The sequence below is a fragment of the Rhinoderma darwinii genome, chromosome 4 (assembly GCF_050947455.1).
Source record: "Rhinoderma darwinii isolate aRhiDar2 chromosome 4, aRhiDar2.hap1, whole genome shotgun sequence".
Taxonomy (NCBI): domain Eukaryota; kingdom Metazoa; phylum Chordata; class Amphibia; order Anura; family Rhinodermatidae; genus Rhinoderma; species Rhinoderma darwinii.
This window is the reverse complement of record NC_134690.1, coordinates 345,588,651-345,607,527: the sequence shown is the minus strand read 5'-3', so window position 1 is coordinate 345,607,527 and position 18,877 is coordinate 345,588,651. Positions and strand designations below refer to the sequence as shown.

General features: G+C 42.6%; 1 protein-coding gene across 1 annotated transcript in view; it reads left to right on the top strand.

The window, feature by feature from the left end:
- The first annotated feature begins 1,267 nt into the window (after positions 1-1,267).
- The window catches only part of TTL (tubulin tyrosine ligase), a 35,634-nt gene continuing 18,024 nt past the window's right edge, over positions 1,268-18,877 (top strand). Inside the window, exons 1-3 of the mRNA XM_075864466.1 lie at positions 1,268-1,748; positions 10,084-10,162; positions 11,919-12,151. Of these exons, the coding sequence (XP_075720581.1) occupies positions 1,592-1,748; positions 10,084-10,162; positions 11,919-12,151 (469 nt within the window). The 5' untranslated portion in view covers positions 1,268-1,591. The remainder of the gene's footprint in view (positions 1,749-10,083; positions 10,163-11,918; positions 12,152-18,877) is intronic.

Sequence of the window (18,877 nt, the reverse complement as noted above, 5' to 3'; positions counted from 1 at the left end):
TGGCCTATATTGTACATGATGTTATCGGCGCTGTAATGTAGATTACAGCAGTGTTTTTTATTTAAGCAGGCTTCCGTTTTATTTTCGGAATCAATAGCGCAGTCGGCTGCGCTATTGATTTAGTCACAAAAACGGAAACCTGCCGGAACGGTGACAAACGGAAACCATTAGAAATGTTTCCATCACCATTCATATCAATGGTGATGCAAACGGAAGCTAAGGTTTCCGTTTGACTTTCCAAGGATGGGTTCACCCGGCGGAAACCTCAGACGGAACCCCTGAATGGAAAGCCAACGCTGATGTGAACAGGCCCTTATACACAATTTATACTGTGCTGCTCTTTATGTGTTTGTTATGTTGGCACTATGCCCTCAACCCCTTCCCGAAATCCGCCGTACATATACGGCACTGTCAGCAAGGGGTTTTTTCACACACCGCAATACTGTTACGACGCTGTGATGGCACAGGCTCGGAAGCTGAGCCCGCGCCACAACCAGCAGGTGTCAGCTGTACAAGTGTGACCGGCGCTCCATTAATTTCTATGGAGCTGTCGGACACAGACCCCGAAAGTCCCATTCTTCTCATGGAGCACTCCGGGGGACTTTCAGGTTCCCCGTTCTTCTTATCGCTGGGGGTCCCATCGGTCGGACCCCTAGCCATCACACATGTATCCCTTATCCTGTGCATAAAAGATACCCGTTTTGTGGGACATCCCCTTTAAGTCTAGGGATACACCGCGACACAGGTCAGACGGCCAAAGATCGCTGTGTGATTTCAGTGTCATACTGGTTGCATCGCACTAATGAAAGTAAATGTGTCCACGTTGTAAACCACAGGTTATCGCGACACCACAGCATCGAGTAATCCAAACCTGCGGGTCGCAAACGCGGCCACATTCACTTTCAGCGCGACACTACGATAACACAGGGAGTCTATGGCGCCCCCAATGTACACAACATGACATTGAGAACTCACTCCTGTCATCGTGTGACCAGCACAAGAGTAGGATGGGGTTAAGAGGCGCTGTTTAATATGTCCCTATTTCCTTTCATTAAAAGTTGGAAGGTATTCCACAACATTATAAGATGGGGGTACCCCTTTAAGACGCCATATACTATTGGCTGTCACTGAGAAGGGGAACAAGTAGTCATTGTTTCCAGGCTGGGGAGATACTGACAGAACAATTCTTCTAGTCCAGGAACAATCACTCCTTATATGAGAGCAGCAGCTCCTAACAGAGGCTGCCAGTCTACCCAGCCATGCTGCCAGTCTCCCCTCCCACTGCCCCCTGACCCTATAGCTCAGCCTCCGTGCCTGGGAGGGGTTAGCACGTAGCTGGATATAGAAGCTGTCGGGCAGCAGCTGCTTTGCTTTTCCGTATCCTGGTGTCTCTCATAAGAGATCAATAACTACAGGATCAGACTAGATCCCCGGCAGCCGGGTGGTGATCTCATCCGCGCCGATCATCAATGGATCTGTTCCCTATACTGTAGTATGGTGCGGGCTGCAGGGGAGCACAACAATAGCGCACACACTACATAGCCGGCTGTAGACAGAGGAGCCTGCACTCTATTATCCGCCCAGTGGGATCATGTATACCTTCGTGGTGAGGGATGAGAACAGCACAGTGTATGCTGAAGTGTCCAAGATCCTCCTGACCACGGGACAATGGAAGAGACTGAAGAAGGACAATCCCAGGTTTAATCTCATGCTGGGGGAGAGGAACAGGCTGCCATTTGGGAGGTTGGGTAAGTCCCAGGAGATCATCATGACATCAGTCTTATTATTTCCCTACGTTTAGCATCACCCTGATTTAACCCATTAAGCCTGGGTTTACAGTAATCACGATTTTCCACCATAAATGTCTGATCTAGAGCCGTAATTCTTGTCTGGACATCAACCAAGCAAATCTCAACTTCTAAACCTTTTCAATCACCGCAGGAGTAACCGTAACAATTCTGCTTGTAAAATTGTATGTAAATTGCCGGGAACGACAATCGTAACAAATTACTGGGATATTCATTCGATTGAGACCAAAAGTTATTTTAAACACTAATAATATCAAGATTTCCATTTAGAAAGTCTCTTCGGATAACCGTGACCCCCTCTACTAGATGCAGGAGTGCAAGGAACTGCATTTGGGTGTTGCCTGCTGCACCAACAAGGGGATCTGAGCCAGTGCTGCTGCAGCGCTCTAACGGAATCCTATTCCTTTTGCTATTTCCATTCAGACTGTGGTCCTGGGGATATTATGACTATTCTATAGAAAGTGCCCAACACAAGATACAATACTGATAACGTCACTTTAAGTCCAATTGCTAAAGATGGGCACTACCACTCCGATAAATGCCATGATGTGTATTCCATATGGGATTGTATGTCCTATAACCTTAGAAAAAAAAAATTCTGAGATGATTGCATTATTGCAATCAACAAGCTATAGATGCATATAATATCATTATTCCCGCTAAATCTAATTTTGTTTCGGGAGAATTATTTTAAAGGGTTATGCCTAAAATCCTAAATTATCACCTATCCACATGATAGGTGATTTTCTGATCGCTGGGACCCCCACCAATGGTGAGAACAAGGGGCCTGAACCCCCAGATCCTCACTGCAACCCCTGCAGTGAGGAGTTTGAATAGAGCGGCGGTCGATAAAGCACCCGCGGCTCAATTCACTGTCTATAAGAATGATAGAAAGAGCTGAGCGCTGTACACAGCTGTTTCCGTCATTCACATAGACTTTGAACGGAGCAGCAGCGCGCGTGCTCGACCTCCGCTCCATTTACTGTCCTCAATGCGGTCAATCAGTGAGGAGAATCTGGGTGTTCAGACAATCCCAGCAGTGGGCCCCCCAGTGATCAAAAAATGAGCATATATCTTGTGGATGGGTGATAATGGAATACCCCTTTAATTCAAATTACTTTTTTAAGATGTCCAATAAGACACAGGCGTATTACGAGTCAGTATAGCCTTCTAGATGCATGGAGACGTAACGAAGCACCCATAACAGTCTATGCCCATAGACTATAATGGGTGCTTCATTACGGCCCCGTACAACTACATACTGCACTTCTATATGCCTCAGATTTAATAAAAAGGCGTTTTTTTTTTTTTTTCTGTCCTATTCATACGTAGTCTGTCATAAAATAAAGCCCAGCATGCTCGTCATACAAATACATCTATGGCAAGAAGATCTCCAAGATTTGGTGCTATATGGAGCCGCAGGGACACACTTCCTACATTTTCCCCAAGCCATATAAACCGAAAGAAAAAGCAAACCTTTCTAATTGACTTACCCCTGACATTATTTTATTTTGGTATGAAAATTAGGGCTCAGTAACGTTGCATCTACAGTGACGTAGCTTCATGTAACTGTGTCTTCCAGTCGCTGCCACTGTGGATGCAACATCACGGCGGTCTAGTCGTCCCGTTGGAGACTGGTGAGAAAGCCACACAGAAGGCAAATGTCTGTCAACTTTATTAGAAGGTTATTTACATTTCTTAAAGAGAACCTTTCACCTGCCCATACATGTTCAGCATGTAATAGGCAGGGCTGCACAAACCCTGGGGCACTTTAAAAAAAAAATTCTATCCTCCTCCATTATTTAGAAATCCATGCCGTTATATTTGGCACCCGATATTTAAATAACACCCTAAACTGTCAATGGGGCGTGTAATTGGCAAGGGGGCGTGTAACATCGCTGTGACAATGCAATCTGCTATTAACTGTAACAGAAACAGCTGTGTAGGAGGCTTAAAACTGGGTGAGGAACAGTCAAACTCTGCTACAAAGGTGAGGTTACGGAAGACCATTTCATGTCACAGGTTCACCATGGCAAGACTGAGCACAGCAACCAGACACAAAAAGTAGTTATACTGCATCAGCAAGGTCTCTACCAGGCAAAGATTTCATAGAAGACTGGGGTTTCAAAATGTGCTGTTCAAGCTCTTTTGAAGAAGCACAAAGAAACGGGCAATGTTAAATACTGTAGGCGTAGTGGTCGGCCAAGGAAACTTAGTGCAGCAGATCAAAGAGGTTCGGCAGTGCCATCAGCTCAGAACTGGCAGAAACCAGTGAGACAAAGGTACACCCATCTACTTTTCTGAGAAGTCTGGCCAGAAGTAGTCTTCATTGAAGAATTGCAGCCAAAAAAACCATAGCTTCAACGTGGAAACCAGGCCAAGTGACTCCACTATGCACGAAAGCATAGGAACTCGGGTGCCGAAAAATAGTAGTAGGTGCTTTGGACTCATGAGTCAAAATGTGAAATATTTGGCTATAACAGAAGGCAGTTTGAAGGGCTGGAGAGCGGTACAATAATGAATGTCTGCAGGTAACAGTGAAGCATAGTGGAGGTTCCTTGCAAGTTTGGGGCTGCATTTCATCAAATGGAGTTGGGGATTTGGTCAGGATTAATGATCAATGCTGAGAAATACAGGCAGATGCTTATCCGTCATGCAATACCATCAGGGAGGCGTCTGATTGGCTCCAAATTCATTCTGCATCAGGTCAACGACCCCAAACATACAACCAATGTCATTAAGAACTATCTTCAGCGTAAAGAAGAACAAGGCGCCCTGGAAGTGATTATTATAACCTCAGTGAGCCCTGATTTCAACATCATTGAGTCTATCTGGGATTACATAAATAGGCAGAAGGATTTGAGGAAGCCTACATCCACAGAAGATCTGTGGTTAGTTCTCCAAGATGTTTAAAACAACCTCCCTACCGAGTTCCTGCAAAAACTGTGCAAGTGTTTCTAGAAGAATTGATGCTGTTTTGAAGGCAAAGGGTGGTCACACCAAATATTGATTTGATTTAGATTTCTGCTATGTTCATTCACTTTGCGTTTTGTCAGTTGATTTAAAAAAAAATCATCACTTCTATTTTTGAACGCATTCTTACTTTGAAGCGTTTTATCACAACTGCCTAAAACTCTTGCACAGTACTGCGTGTATGTGTATATAATATATATATATATACATACATCTATCTTTTTATTTTTTCTTATTAACGCCTTCGCGCTCAGTGATGTACTATTCCGTCATGGTAACCATTCCGTTCGCGCTCCGAGACGGCATAGTACGTCCCGACACATACAGGAGCTGTGACAGCTGCTGGCTCGTACAGCATTTGCTGCAGCTCCTATAGCGGGGACCGATCGCTGTGTCCCTGCTGATTAACCCCTTAAAAGCCGCCTTAAATGGCTATCACGGCTACTTACGGGTTAAACCACCATCGACTGCCCGCTACATGATAGCGGGCAGCGATGGTCGCTATGGCAAACGGACGCCTAACAATGGCGTTTGGCTATGCCATCTATGGAAGCCTAGTGGGTCCTGACTATGCTTGCTGTCAGTGAGTAGCTGACAGCTCTAATACACTGCACTATGCATGTAGTGCAGTGTATTAGAATTGCGATCAGGGCCTCCTGCCCTCAAGTCCCCTAGAGGGACAAAGTAATAAGGTAAAAAAAAAGTTGTGTAACCATAAGAAAATAAAAGTAAAAATCCCCCCTTTTCCCTTATCCGTCCTTTTTTTATTATTAATAAAAATAAACAAACTATACATAATTGGTATCGCCGCGTGCGTAACGGCCTGAACTACAAAATTATTTCGTTATTTATCCCGCGCGTTGAACGCCATAAAAAAAAATAAAATAAACCGAACCACAATCACAATTGTTTGGTCACTTCACCTCCCAAAAAATGGAATAAAAAGAGATAAAAAAAGTTGCATGTACCGAAAAATGGTTCTGATCGAAACTACAGTTCATTACGCAAAAAACAAGTCCTCGCACGGCTTTCGTGATGGAAAAATAAAAAAGTTCTGGCTCTTAGAATAAGGTAACACAGAAAGTAAATGATTTATTACAAAAAGTATTTTATTGTGCAAACGCTGTAAGACATAAAAGAACTATAAACTTAGGGTATCGCCGTAATCGTATCGCCCTGCAGAATAAAGTAAATGTATTTATAGCGCACGGTGAAACGCTGGAAAAAATTAGAATAAAAAAATAATAGTAGAATTGCTGTTTTTTAGTCACCACGCCACCTAAAAATAGAATAGAAACTGATCAAAAAGCCGCATGCACCCCAAGAAAACTACAATGAATTCCTCAAGAGGTCTAGTTTCCAAAATATTGGGGGGGTTTCCACTGTTTTGGCACCACAAGACCTCTTCAAACCGGACTTAATAAAAAGGAGGCCTCAAAATCTTCTAGGTGCTCCTTTGCTTCGGAGGCCGGTGCTTCAGTCCATTAGTGCACTAGGGCCACATGTGGGATAGTTATCAAAACTGCAGAATCTGGGCAATAAGTATTGAATTGCGTTTCTCTGGTAAAAACCTTTTGTGTTACAGAAAAAAATGGAATAAAAAGGATTTTCTGACCAAAAAAAATAAATATGTAAATGTCACCTCTACTTTGCTCTAAATTTCTGTAAAACACCTTGAGGGTATGTTCACACGTAGTGAACAAAAACGTCTGAAAATACAGAGCCTCCTGATTCTCAGACTTTTTTTTAACAACTCGCGCTTTACGCAATGTTTTTTACGGCCGTTTTTGGAGCTGTTTTTCAATGGAGTCAATGAAAAACGCCTCCAAAAACGTCCCAAGAAGTGTCCTGCACTTCTTTTAACGAGCCGTCATTTTACACGCCGTATCTTGACAGCGACGCGTAAAATAAAGGCTTGTGGGAACAGAACATCGTAATTCCCATTGAAAGCAATGGGCAGATGTTTGTAGGCGTATTAGGGACGTAAAACGCCCGAATTACATCTGAAACCACTGCGTGTGAACATACCCAAAGGGTTAATAAACTTTCTAAATGCTGTTGTGAATACTTTGAGGGGTCTAGTTTAGAAAATGGGGTGTTTGATAGGGTTTTCTTATATAGGCTCCTAAAAGCCACTTCAGAACTGAACTGGAACCTAAAAAAAATAAAAATTAGGCAATACTTTGCTTCTTACATTATACTGATAATGAGAAGTGCCCACCCCGAGATGACCCCAGTTTTGACCGTTTGTATAAATGGAGACCCCTATTAGACCATTTCAGTTCCTGGTTTTCCCGAGCATACACCCCCGAGAATTGTATTTCTATTGAGGAGTCCTTGGTACATCTTAAAGGGAGGCTTCAATTCCGCCAGTACCTGCCGAGTAAAAGGGCAAGGTATGGCGTGAAGATGTATAAGCTGTGCGAGAGTGCATCAGCGTATACCTACAGGTTTAGGATATATGAAGGGAAGGACACCAGTATGCAGCCCCCAGAATGCCCCCCCCCTTACTGGGAGTTAATGCAAATATTGTGTGGGATTTGTTGCACCCACTGCTGGACCAGGATTACCACCTCTACCTGGATAATTTTTATACCAGCATCCCACTCTTCAAGTGCCTCGCTTCCAGAAGTACTGCGGCATGCGGTACTGCTAGAAGAAATCTGAGAGAACTCCCTAAGACTCTGCTTGGGCAAACACTCAGAAGGGGTGAGAGCAGGGCACATTCTAGCAGCAACATATTGTGTGTCAAGTACAAGGACAAGAGAGATGTCCTTGTATTGACAACAATACATGGCCACACCAGTAACCATGTACCTGTACAGAGACCCCCAAACCAGACTGCATCCTGGAATACAATAGGTACATGGGAGGGGTGGACTTGTCAGATCAAGTCCTGAGGCCCTACAGCACCATGGGGTGTGGTATAAGAAGAAGCTGGCCACGCACATCATACAGATGGCATTGTACAATGCGTACGTGCTACGTCTATGTACAAACCAGAGGGGAACTTTCCTGGAATTTCAAGAGGTGGTTATCAAGAACCTAATTTTTAGGGACCAAGAATGGGGCACCCAGTACTTCTGGAAGCGAGGCCACACGCATAGTACCAGGGCAACACTTGCCAGGAGAAGTTCCCAAACTGGCAAGAAGGAAAGAAGTCAAGAGGTGCAAAGTCTGCTAGAAGAGATGGAAAAGGAAGGACACAATATATCAATGTGACACGTGTCCCGAAACACCAGGGCTCTGTAGGAAAGAGTCTTTTAAAATTTATCATGCATCCCTTGATTTTTAATCTACCCCAGTTTTACTTACCCTGATGCACTCCACACATCTTATCCCCCTCATCTTTCCCTTCTGAGCCCTGCTGCGTGCCCAGGCAGCTGATAACAGCCACATTGAGGATATTGCCGTACCCAGGAGAACCCACATTACAGTTTATGGGGTGTATGTCTCCGGTCAAAATGATCACTACACCTCTAGATGAATGCCTTAAGGGGTGTAATTTTTTAAACGGGGTCACTTCTCGGGGGCTTCAACTGTACTGGTACCTCAGGGGCTCCTGCATACATGACTTCGCACCAGAAAATCCCCAGTAGGCCAAATGGTGGTCCTTTCCTTCTTAGCCCTCCCATGGGCCCAAACGGCAGTTTATCACCACAAATGGGGTATTGCTACACTCAGGACAAAATGGGGTATTTTATTTCTTGTGAAAATAAGAAATTTTGATGAAAAATTTCTTCTTATTGGAAAAAAAAATATTTTTTTAATTTCACAGCACAATTCAAATACGTGCTGTGTAAAACTTGTGGGGTCAAAATGGTAACCACAACCATAAATAAATTCCTTGAGGGGTGTAGTTTCCAAAATGGGGTCACTTTTGGGGGATTCCTACTGTTTTGCCACCTCAACACCTCTTCAAACCTGGCATGCTGCCTAAAATATATTCCAATAAAAGAGGCCCCAAAATGCACTAGATGCTTAGTCCACGAGCACACTAGCGCCACATGTGGGACATTTCTAAAAACTGCAGAATCTGGACAATACATATTTAGTAGTGTTTCTCTGGTAAAACCTTCTGTGTTACAGAAAAAAATTGAATAAAATTGAAATTCAGCAAGAAATTTGCAAATTTCACCTCCACTTTGCTTTAATTCCTGTGAAATGCCTAAAGGGTTAACAAAAATCGAAATGCTGTTTTGAGTACTTTGAGGGGTCTAGTTTTTAAAATGGGGTGTTTTATGGGGGTTTCTAATACATAGGCCCCTCAAAGACACTTCAGAACTGAACAGGTACCTTAAAAAAAAAAAAAAAAGACTTTTGAAATTTTCTTAAAAATATGAGAAATTGCTGTTTATGTTCTAAGCCTTGTAACGTCCAAGAAAAATAAGAGTGTTCAAAAAACTATGCCAATCTAAAGTGGACATATGGGAAATGTGAACTAGTAACTATTTTTGGTGGTATAACCATTTGTTTTACAAGCAAAGGAATTTAAATTCAGAAAAATTCTATTTTTTTTTTTTTTGTTTCTACATTTTACCACTAACATAAAGCCCAATGTTTCACAAGAAAACAATCTCAGAATCGTTGGATAGGTTTAAGCATTCCACAGTTATTACCACATAAAGTGAAAAATGGGCTCTGAGCCTTAAAGAGGCTCTGTCACCACATTATAAGTGCCCTATCTCCTATATAAGGAGATCGGCGCTATAATGTAGGTGACCGTAATGCTTTTTAGTTCGAAAAACGATCTATTTTAAACCACTTTATGAGCGATTTTTAGCTTTATGCTAATGAGTTTCTTAATGCCCAAATGTGCATGTTTATGGTGGAGTTGAGCTGAGTAATTGTCAGCCGCCAGTTTTTTTTAATGTGTTTGACCATCTTAACGATGCATTTCCTTATGGTATTTTGTAACAATACAATCTATGTTCAGAATTGTATGAAGTTAGCAAATATAGTCATAAATATATACAGTATAATAGGATATTATATTGCTTAAGAATGAAGCATTTGTTTTAATGCAGTATGAGTAGAACGCAATTGGCTAGGAATACTCAAGTCTGTGTCTAATATAATTTAACAGAACTCTAGAACTATAAGCTATAATAAAAATGTTTTACTTCGATAAGGCGTGATAAACTGAAATTGTAGTCAGGATGAAAATCTTAGTGGTACCGCAATGGGATTACCGAGCACCCACTCAAATACTGCAGTAGCTATTTAATTATTTTATGGGTAAAAGCCCCTTTTTATCAAGGTTCTCCACAGACAGAAAAAAACAACTTTTTGTTTGTTACAGGTCATGAGCCTGGTATTGTGCAGCTGGTAAATTACTACCGTGGAGCAGATAAACTTTGTCGTAAGGCTTCCTTGGTAAAGTAAGTTGCATCCATTTTGCATTATGACTTGTTAAAGGGAATTCCACCTAAATTTAGCTTCAGACATGTTGTTTATCACTGTATTGAGTGCCATCTTTTCCGATTTTTATTAGTTAGTTATTTACGTCCAGAGGCTATTCTGTAAAATCTGAAAGATGGGGGTTCCATCTCTGGTACCTGCACTTATTAGGTGAATGGGAATCGGCTGCTCATTGCTTTAATGGTTCTATCTATTCGCTAATAATATGAACACTTAAACAGCATTTATTGTGATCTGTAAAATAATGTTTGATACACTTACCCCAGATTAAAAAGTCTATTGACGCTTGTCCCCTATTTTTTATAAACCTATGGGTAGTTGGTAACCATGCTTGTCATGCCGATTTGTTACCAGATTTCAAAATACAAACCACATACAATATTTGATTGATCTGTTAGACCTGCTGAGACTGGCGTACTTACTTTGAAAACCCCTGTAAGAATGGCTGTATAATCCTGTCTCAATTTTTTTTTTCCTGCCTTATATTAAAATTAGCATTTTATGAGACCAAGTATATGCATGATGAAATCTCAATCTCCGCCCACCTAGAGCTGACAAACTCCTATCAGTGTCCCACTTCCCCCACACATGCTCAGCACAAACTTTAGTCTCCCTGGTTCTCGCACAGGCACAGTACAAGTTGCCGTCTCCCTGGCTCTGTGAGTGAGTTTTCCAGCAGCAGTTTTAGCGTGGAATTATAGCTACTAACTCCATCTTCTGCTTTCTTTGACTGCAGAGCCAAGGAGACTGCAGCTGTACTGGGCATGTGCAAGATTTCAGCATGGTGTGGAGGAGGGTGGACACTGATAGGAGCTTGACACCTGTAGGCGGATGGAAATTGAGATTACATCATGCATATACTTGGTCTGATAAAATGCTAATTTAATTATAAGGCAGGAAAACTTTGAGAGAGGATTAGACAGCCATTCTTAGGCTGGGTTCACACACCATTTTTCGCCCGCGGCTATTGAGCGCCAATGGGCAAAAATGCAGCGAAATGCGCTTTCTCTACCTCCCATTGATCTCAATGGGAGGTCAGAGACGTAAATGCCTCTGGCATGTCGCTTCTTTTTCCCGCGAGACGGTTTTTCCGTTCGCGGGGAAAAAACGCCTCTGCCTCCCATTAAAATCAATGAAAGGCTTTTTTGGCGCATTTTCTGACGCGGTTTCCGCGTCAAAAAAAAAAAAAAAAATATTTATTCAAAAAACATGTAAAAAAACTCTGTGTGAACTAACCCTTACATGTATTTTCAAAGTAAGTACACCAGTCTCATCAGGTATAAGAGATCTATTGAATAATGTATGCAGTTTGTATTGTGAAATGTGGTGACCGGTCCCCTTTTATAGTATACATTCTCTATTTAGAGTGACCATTTATGCGTGGCCACCTCTTCACTGCAGAGTGGCACAGAGGACACCCATTCCTGGCATTATTCAAGGTTTAAGCACTTGGACTCCTATCAATCAAATACATATGGCAGCCAATATTCTTTTTGCCTTTGTTCAAATTGTATAAAAACCATTACGGATTTGGCATTGTACTGGTCTCATAGGTGTAGGACTATTACAAGTTTACTGGAACTTGCGGTGATATGCATGCATTACTTTTAGATCAACATTCTCAATAACCTTCTGGGAGAGCTTGGGTGCATTGAACAGGTTTTAAATTGTAGTTATTGTGGTTTAATAACTTTTTTTTTTTTTTTTTTTTTCTAGGTTAATCAAAACTAGTCCAGAGCTTTCAGGGTCCTGCACATGGTTTCCAGAATCTTATGTGATTTACCCAACCAATCAGAAATCTCCTATGGTAAAGGGAAGGAACGGTCTCCAAGATCTAATCAACAGCACCCGCACAGACGAACGAGAAGAGTTTCTAGAATCATTTCATGGAAGGAAGGAGAGCGAAAAAGGAAATGTGTGGATAGCTAAATCTTCATCCGGTGCCAAAGGTGGGTCTAAACATTCAGAAAAGTTGCCATACCAGCTCTTAAATAATGTTAAAGCATTTTTTTTTTTTTTTTTATTTAACGGGGAGGGCAAACAATTATCAAAACGGATATGTTAGGAGAGCTTTCATGTCCCCTTAAGGTAAAGCTGCATTTGGAACTATTTTTAATATAAATTATCCGTAATACAATATAAAGCATAAATATAAGGACTCGTGCACACAACTGCATTGGTTTTGCGGTCCACAAAACCACGGGTCCGTTTCGGTCCGTCGGACCGCAAAAAAACCTTGTTGTGCATCTCATTCAAACTCGTGTATCCACAACAATTCACCAGTTCACAAATCCGGACCGTCCTGAGTTCATCACGGTCGTGTGCATGGGGCCATAGAAAGAAAATGGGTCCACAATTTTTCCACAAAACTGCAAATAAGTTGCGGCTGCAAAAATACGGGCGTGTGCATGAGGTCTAACTTCCTAATATAATTTTGTTTTTGAGATAATATCCTTTTCTAGCAGGAACTATTTCATTGCCCACTGCCCTGCCGGGTTATTATTCAGATTACCTGACATTGCCCTGTTGGCATTTTTAGCAGATTATAGGTGACATTTACGGCAACGTGTTCAGGAAATGATCCACTAGCAAGTAATGTGTAAACAGTCATGTTTTTCAATATGCATAAAAAAAAGCCTGTGCCAATGGTCAGACCTGTGGGCAAGGATATTAATTGGTGTCATGGTTCAGCTTCAACTGCAAAGGGGAGACATTTCCTCAACCTGTTGCAGGAAAATTTTATCGGCCAGTTTGTGGAAGACCCGACTAGAGGTGAAGCTCTGTTGGATCTGGTCATTTCTAATAATGCAGATCTTGTTGGGAATGTCAATGTTCGTGAAAACCTCGGTAACAGTGATCATAATATAGTTACATTTTACCTATACTGTAAAAAACAAACGCAGGCTGGGAGGGCAAAAACATTTAATTTTAAGAAAGCCAATTTTCCCAGGATGAGGGCGGCAATTCAGGATATAGACTGGGAAGAACTAATGTCAAATAATGGGACAAATGATAAATGGGAGATTTTCAAATCTACTTTGGGTAATTATAGTGCAAAATGTATTCCTATAGGTAACAAGTATAAACGACTCAAATTAAACCCCACATGGCTTACACCTTCTGTGAAAGGGGCAATACATGACAAAAAAAGGGCATTTAAAAAATACAAATCTGAGGGTACAGCTGTAGCCTTTGTAAAATATAAAGAGCTTAATAAAATCTGTAAAAATGTAATAAAATTAGCAAAAATACAAAATCAAAGGCAGGTGGCCAAGGATAGTAAAACAAATCCCAAAAAATTCTTCAAGTATATAAATGCTAAAAAGCCAAGGTCTGAACATGTAGGACCCCTAGATAATGGTAATGGGGAGTTGATCACAGGGGATCAAGAGAAGGCAGAGTTACTAAATGGGTTCTTTAGCTCTGTATATACAACTGAAGAAAGAGCAGCTGATGTAGCCGGTGCCAGTGCTGTTAATATATCAGTTGATCTACTGAATTGGATGAATGTAGAGATGGTCCAAGCTAAATTAAATAAAATAAATGTGCACAAGGCCCCGGGACCAGATGGGTTACACCCTAGAATTCTTAAAGAGCTTAGTTCAGTTATTTCTGTCCCCCTTTTCATAATATACAGAGAATCTCTAGTGACTGGTATAGTGCCAAGGGACTGGCGCAGCGCAAATGTGGTGCCTATTTTCAAAAAGGGCTCTAGGTCTTCCCCAGGTAATTATAGACCAGTAAGCTTAACATCCATCGTGGGGAAAATGTTTGAGGGGCTATTGAGGGACTATATACAGGATTATGTGACAATAAATAGCATTATAAGTGACAGCCAGCACGGTTTTACTAAGGACAGAAGTTGTCAAACTAACCTAATCTGTTTTTATGAAGAGGTGAGCAGAAGTCTAGACAGAGGGGCCGTTGTGGATTTAGTGTTTTTGGACTTTGCAAAGGCATTTGACACTGTCCCCCATAGACGCCTAATGGGTAAATTAAGGACTATAGGTTTAGAAAATATAGTTTGTAATTGGATTGAGAATTGGCTCAAGGACCGTATCCAGAGGGTTGTGGTCAATGATTCCTTCTCTGAATGGTCCCCGGTTATAAGTGGTGTACCCCAGGGTTCAGTGCTGGGACCACTATTATTCAACTTATTTATTAATGATATAGAGGATGGGATTAATAGCACTATTTCTATTTTTGCAGATGACACCAAGCTATGTAATATAGTTCAGACTATGGAAGATGTTCATGAATTGCAGGCAGATTTAAACAAACTAAGTGTTTGGGCGTCCACTTGGCAGATGAAGTTTAATGTAGATAAATGTAAAGTTATGCATCTGGGTACCAACAACCTGCATGCATCATATGTCCTAGGGGGAGCTACACTGGCGGATTCACTTGTTGAGAAGGATCTGGGTGTACTTGTAAATCATAAACTCAATAACAGCATGCAGTGTCAATCAGCTGCTTCAAAGGCCAGCAGGATACTGTCGTGTATTAAAAGAGGCATGGACTCGCGGGACAGGGATGTAATATTACCACTTTACAAAGCATTAGTGAGGCCTCATCTAGAATATGCAGTTCAGTTCTGGGCTCCAGTTCATAGAAAGGATGCCCTGGAGTTGGAAAAAATATAAAGAAGAGCAACGAAGCTAATTAGGGGCATGGAGAATTTAAGTTATGAGGAAAGATTGAAAGAATTAAACCTATTTAGCCTTGAAAAAAGACGACTAAGGGGGGACATGATTAACTTATATAAATATATTATTGGCACATACAAAAAATATGGTGAAATCCTGTTCCTTGTAAAACCCCCTCAAAAAACAAGGGGGCACTCCCTCCGTCTGGAGAAAAAAAGGTTCAAGCTGCAGAGGCGACAAGGCTTCTTTACAGTGAGAACTGTGAATCTATGGAATAGCCTACCGCAGGAGCTGGTCACAGCAGGGACAGTAGATGGCTTTAAAAAAGGCTTAGATAATTTCCTAGAACAAAAAAATATTAGCTCCTATGTGTAGAAATTTTTCCTTCCCTTTTCCCTTCCCTTGGTTGAACTTGATGGACATGTGTCTTTTTTCAGCCGTACTAACTATGTAACTATGTGTGCATTGTGGCACGATGGCACTATATCTGTGGGCACTATCTACAGGGCCATTGCGACAATATCTACATGGGCACTGGTGTTTTCAGGGGATTAATGCAAAAACCTTGACAAAAGAATTCCATCCTCCCTTTTTTTTTTTTTTTTTTTTAACGGCCATGAAAAACGGACAGACGGACTGAAAGTGGATGAGAATTTGGAGACACTGATGCAAAATGCACATGAAAAACTGACATTTGATTCGTTTTTGATGCCCCTTTTTTATTTATTTTTTTCACTGTCGTGTGGCTGTAGCCTAAATGGCTGATGCCAGGTGTCCCGTTCACAATGTACCGTGATTGGGCTGGGAAATCCGGCGGAGACACGGAATGTTTTTCACAGTCCAATCACGGTCGTGTGAATCTGGCCTTAATGTCATTTATTAAAACCCCATAGTGGTGTCGGTACTGCGCATGGTTCGGCTCAGACTTCTGACACTATAATGTAATCTCTCTCCAGAGTGCTAATGGAAAATAAGAAAAATCGAGTTTCAAATCGCCCAAAGTGTTGAAAAAAAAATATCGAGATTTTATTTTTGGGAAAAATCGCCCATCCCTACATCAGGTCCCCTGGGTTGGAGCCTTATTATAGATCATATAATGGGAGTTGGTGCAGTAGTCTCCATACAATACTTCTGTACATGTAATCTAGTTGTATGCTGTAATCACTGATAGAAAAATACTTGCTTGTACTGAATTTGACTATTCAAGGTATTTATTGAGGGGTGTAGTGAGCATTTTGACCCCCATAAGTATCTTCCAGAAATCCATGCTCAATGAATTTTGCACAGTGAAAATTTGCAATTTTTACACAGATATTTAATTTCAGTGGCAAATATGTTAAAGCGGTTATCCCAGAATGTAGTGTTTTTGCTTTGTTTTTTTGTTCTAAAAAAAAATAAAATACGTACATACACTACCGTTCAAAAGTTTAGGGTCACTTAGAAATGTCCTTATTTTTGCAAGAAAAGCACAGTTTTTTTTCAATGAAGATAACATTAAATTAATCAGAAATACACTCTATACCAGGGGTCTCAAACTCGGCCGGGTGGGCCGCATATAGAAAAAATGGGACGTTGACGGGCCGCATTACTTTCAAATTTGATACAATACAAAATTATTGTTAATCAATTAGTTATTTGAACTACTATAACACTACATTACTATAATAATACCGCCAGGTTTAAAATTTTAGATATTTCTCCACGTGCTTATTTCAACAATCCAGCTTTCCAGTTTAAGTGTCTCTAAATGCAGTCCAGCGGCTCAGTTAGCACACATGTCAAGATTGGGAAGCCCCTTTTTTGATAGTGCCGCAGTGCCCTCTGTGGATGCTGTCGCAGTGCCCTCTGTGGATGCTGTCGCAGTGCCCTCTGTGGATGCTGTCGCAGTGCCCTCTGTGGATGCTGTCGCAGTGCCCTCTGTGGATGCTGTCGCAGTGCCCTCTGTGGATGCTGCCGCAGTGCCCTCTGTGGATGCTGCCGCAGTGCCCTCTGTGGATAATGCAACACACCCCTAGATAATGCCAGTGCCCTCTGTAGAGGCTGCCACAGTGCCCTCTGTAGAGGCTGCCACAGTGCCCTCTGTAGAGGCTGCCACAGTGCCCTCTGTAGAGGCTGCCACAGTGCCCTCTGCAGAGGCTGCCACAGTGATGTCAGGGGCTTGCCCAGAGCTGGAGTCCCGGAGCAGAGCAGCTTCTGGCACTCTGCCTGGGATTCCAGCTCTGCTCCTGACATCACTGTCCATATATGGACAGAGATGTCAGGGGCAACCCCAGAGCTGGAGTCCCAGGCAGAGCGCTAGTAGGCTCTTCCTGGGACTCCAGCTGTGCTCCTGACATCACTGGGACTCCTGCTCTGGGGAAGCCCCTGACATCATTGTCGATGTATGGACAGCGATGTCAGAGGCTTCCCCAGAGTCCCGGAGCAGAGCCGATAATAGCACTCTGCCCGGGACTCTGCTCTGGGGAAGACCCTGACACACTGTCCATATATGGGCAGATATGTCAGGGAATTCCGGAGCAGAGCCTATACTAGCGCTCTGCCCGGGACTCCGCTCTGGGGAAGACCCTGACACACTGTCCACATATGGGCAGCGATGTCAGGGAATTCCACAGAGTCCCGGAGCAGAGCTGACACCAGCGCTCTGCTCGGGACTCCGGCTCTGGGAAAGTCCCAGACATCGCTGTTCATATGTGGACAGCGATGTCAGGGAATTCCACAGAGTCCAGGAGCAGAGCCGACACCAGCGCTCTGCTCCGCTCAAGACCCTGACACACTGTCCATATATGGGCAGCGATGTCAGGGAATTCCACAGAGTCCCGTGCAGAGCCTGTACTAGCGCTCTGCCCGGGACTCCGGCTCTGGGGAAGCCCCAGACATCGCTGTTCATATGTGGACAGCGATGTCAGGGAATTCCAGAGTCTCGGAGCAGAGCCGATACTAGCGGCTCTGTGTCCCGCAGGCCGCAGATGACAGCCCCAGGGGCCGCATGCGGACCGCGTGCTTGAGAGCCCTGCTCTATACATTGTTAATGTGCTAAATGACTATCCTAGCTGCAAACCTCTGATTTTTAATGAAATATCTACATAGGTGTATAGAGGCCCATTTCCAGCAACCATCACTCCAGTGTTCTAATGGTACATTGTGTTTGCTAACTGTGTTAGAAGGCTAATGGATGATTAGAAAACCCTTTAAAACCCTTGTGCAATTATGTTAGCACAGCTGTAAACCGTTTTGCTGTTTAGAGGAGCTATAAAACTGACCTTCCTTTGAGCTAGTTGAGAATCTGGAGCATTACATTTGTGGGTTCGATTAAACTCTCAAAATGGCTAGAAAAAGAGAGCTTTCATGTGAAACTCGACAGTCTATTCTTGTTCTTAGAAATGAAGGCTATTCCATGCGAGAAATTGCCAAGAAACCGAAGATTTCCTACAACGGTGTGTACTACTCCCTTCAGAGGACAGCTAACCAGAGTAGAAAGAGAAGTGGGAGGCCCCGCTGCACAACTGAGCAACAAGACAAGTACATTAGAGTCTCTAGTTTGAGAAATAGACGCCTCACAGGTCCTCAACTGGCAGCCTCATTAAATAGTACCCGCAAAACGCCAGTGTCAACGTCTACAGTGAAGAGACGACTCTGGGATGCTGGCCTTCAGGGCAGAGTGGCAAAGAAAAAGCCATATCTGAGACTGGCTAATAAAAGGAAAAGATTAATATGGGCAAAAGCACACAGACATTGGACAGAGGAAGATTGGAAAAAAGTGTTATGGACAGACGAATCGAAGTTTGAGGTGTTTGGATCACACGGAAGAACATTTGTGAGACGCAGAACAACTGAAAAGATGGTGGAAGAGTGCCTGACGCCATCTGTTAAGCATGGTGGAGGTAATGTGATGGTCTGGGGTTGCTTTGGTGCTGGTAAAGTGGGAGATTTGTACAAGGTAAAAGGGATTTTGAATAAGGAAGGCTATCACTCCATTTTGCAACGCCATGAGATACCCTGTGGACAGCGCTTGATTGGAGCCAATTTCAT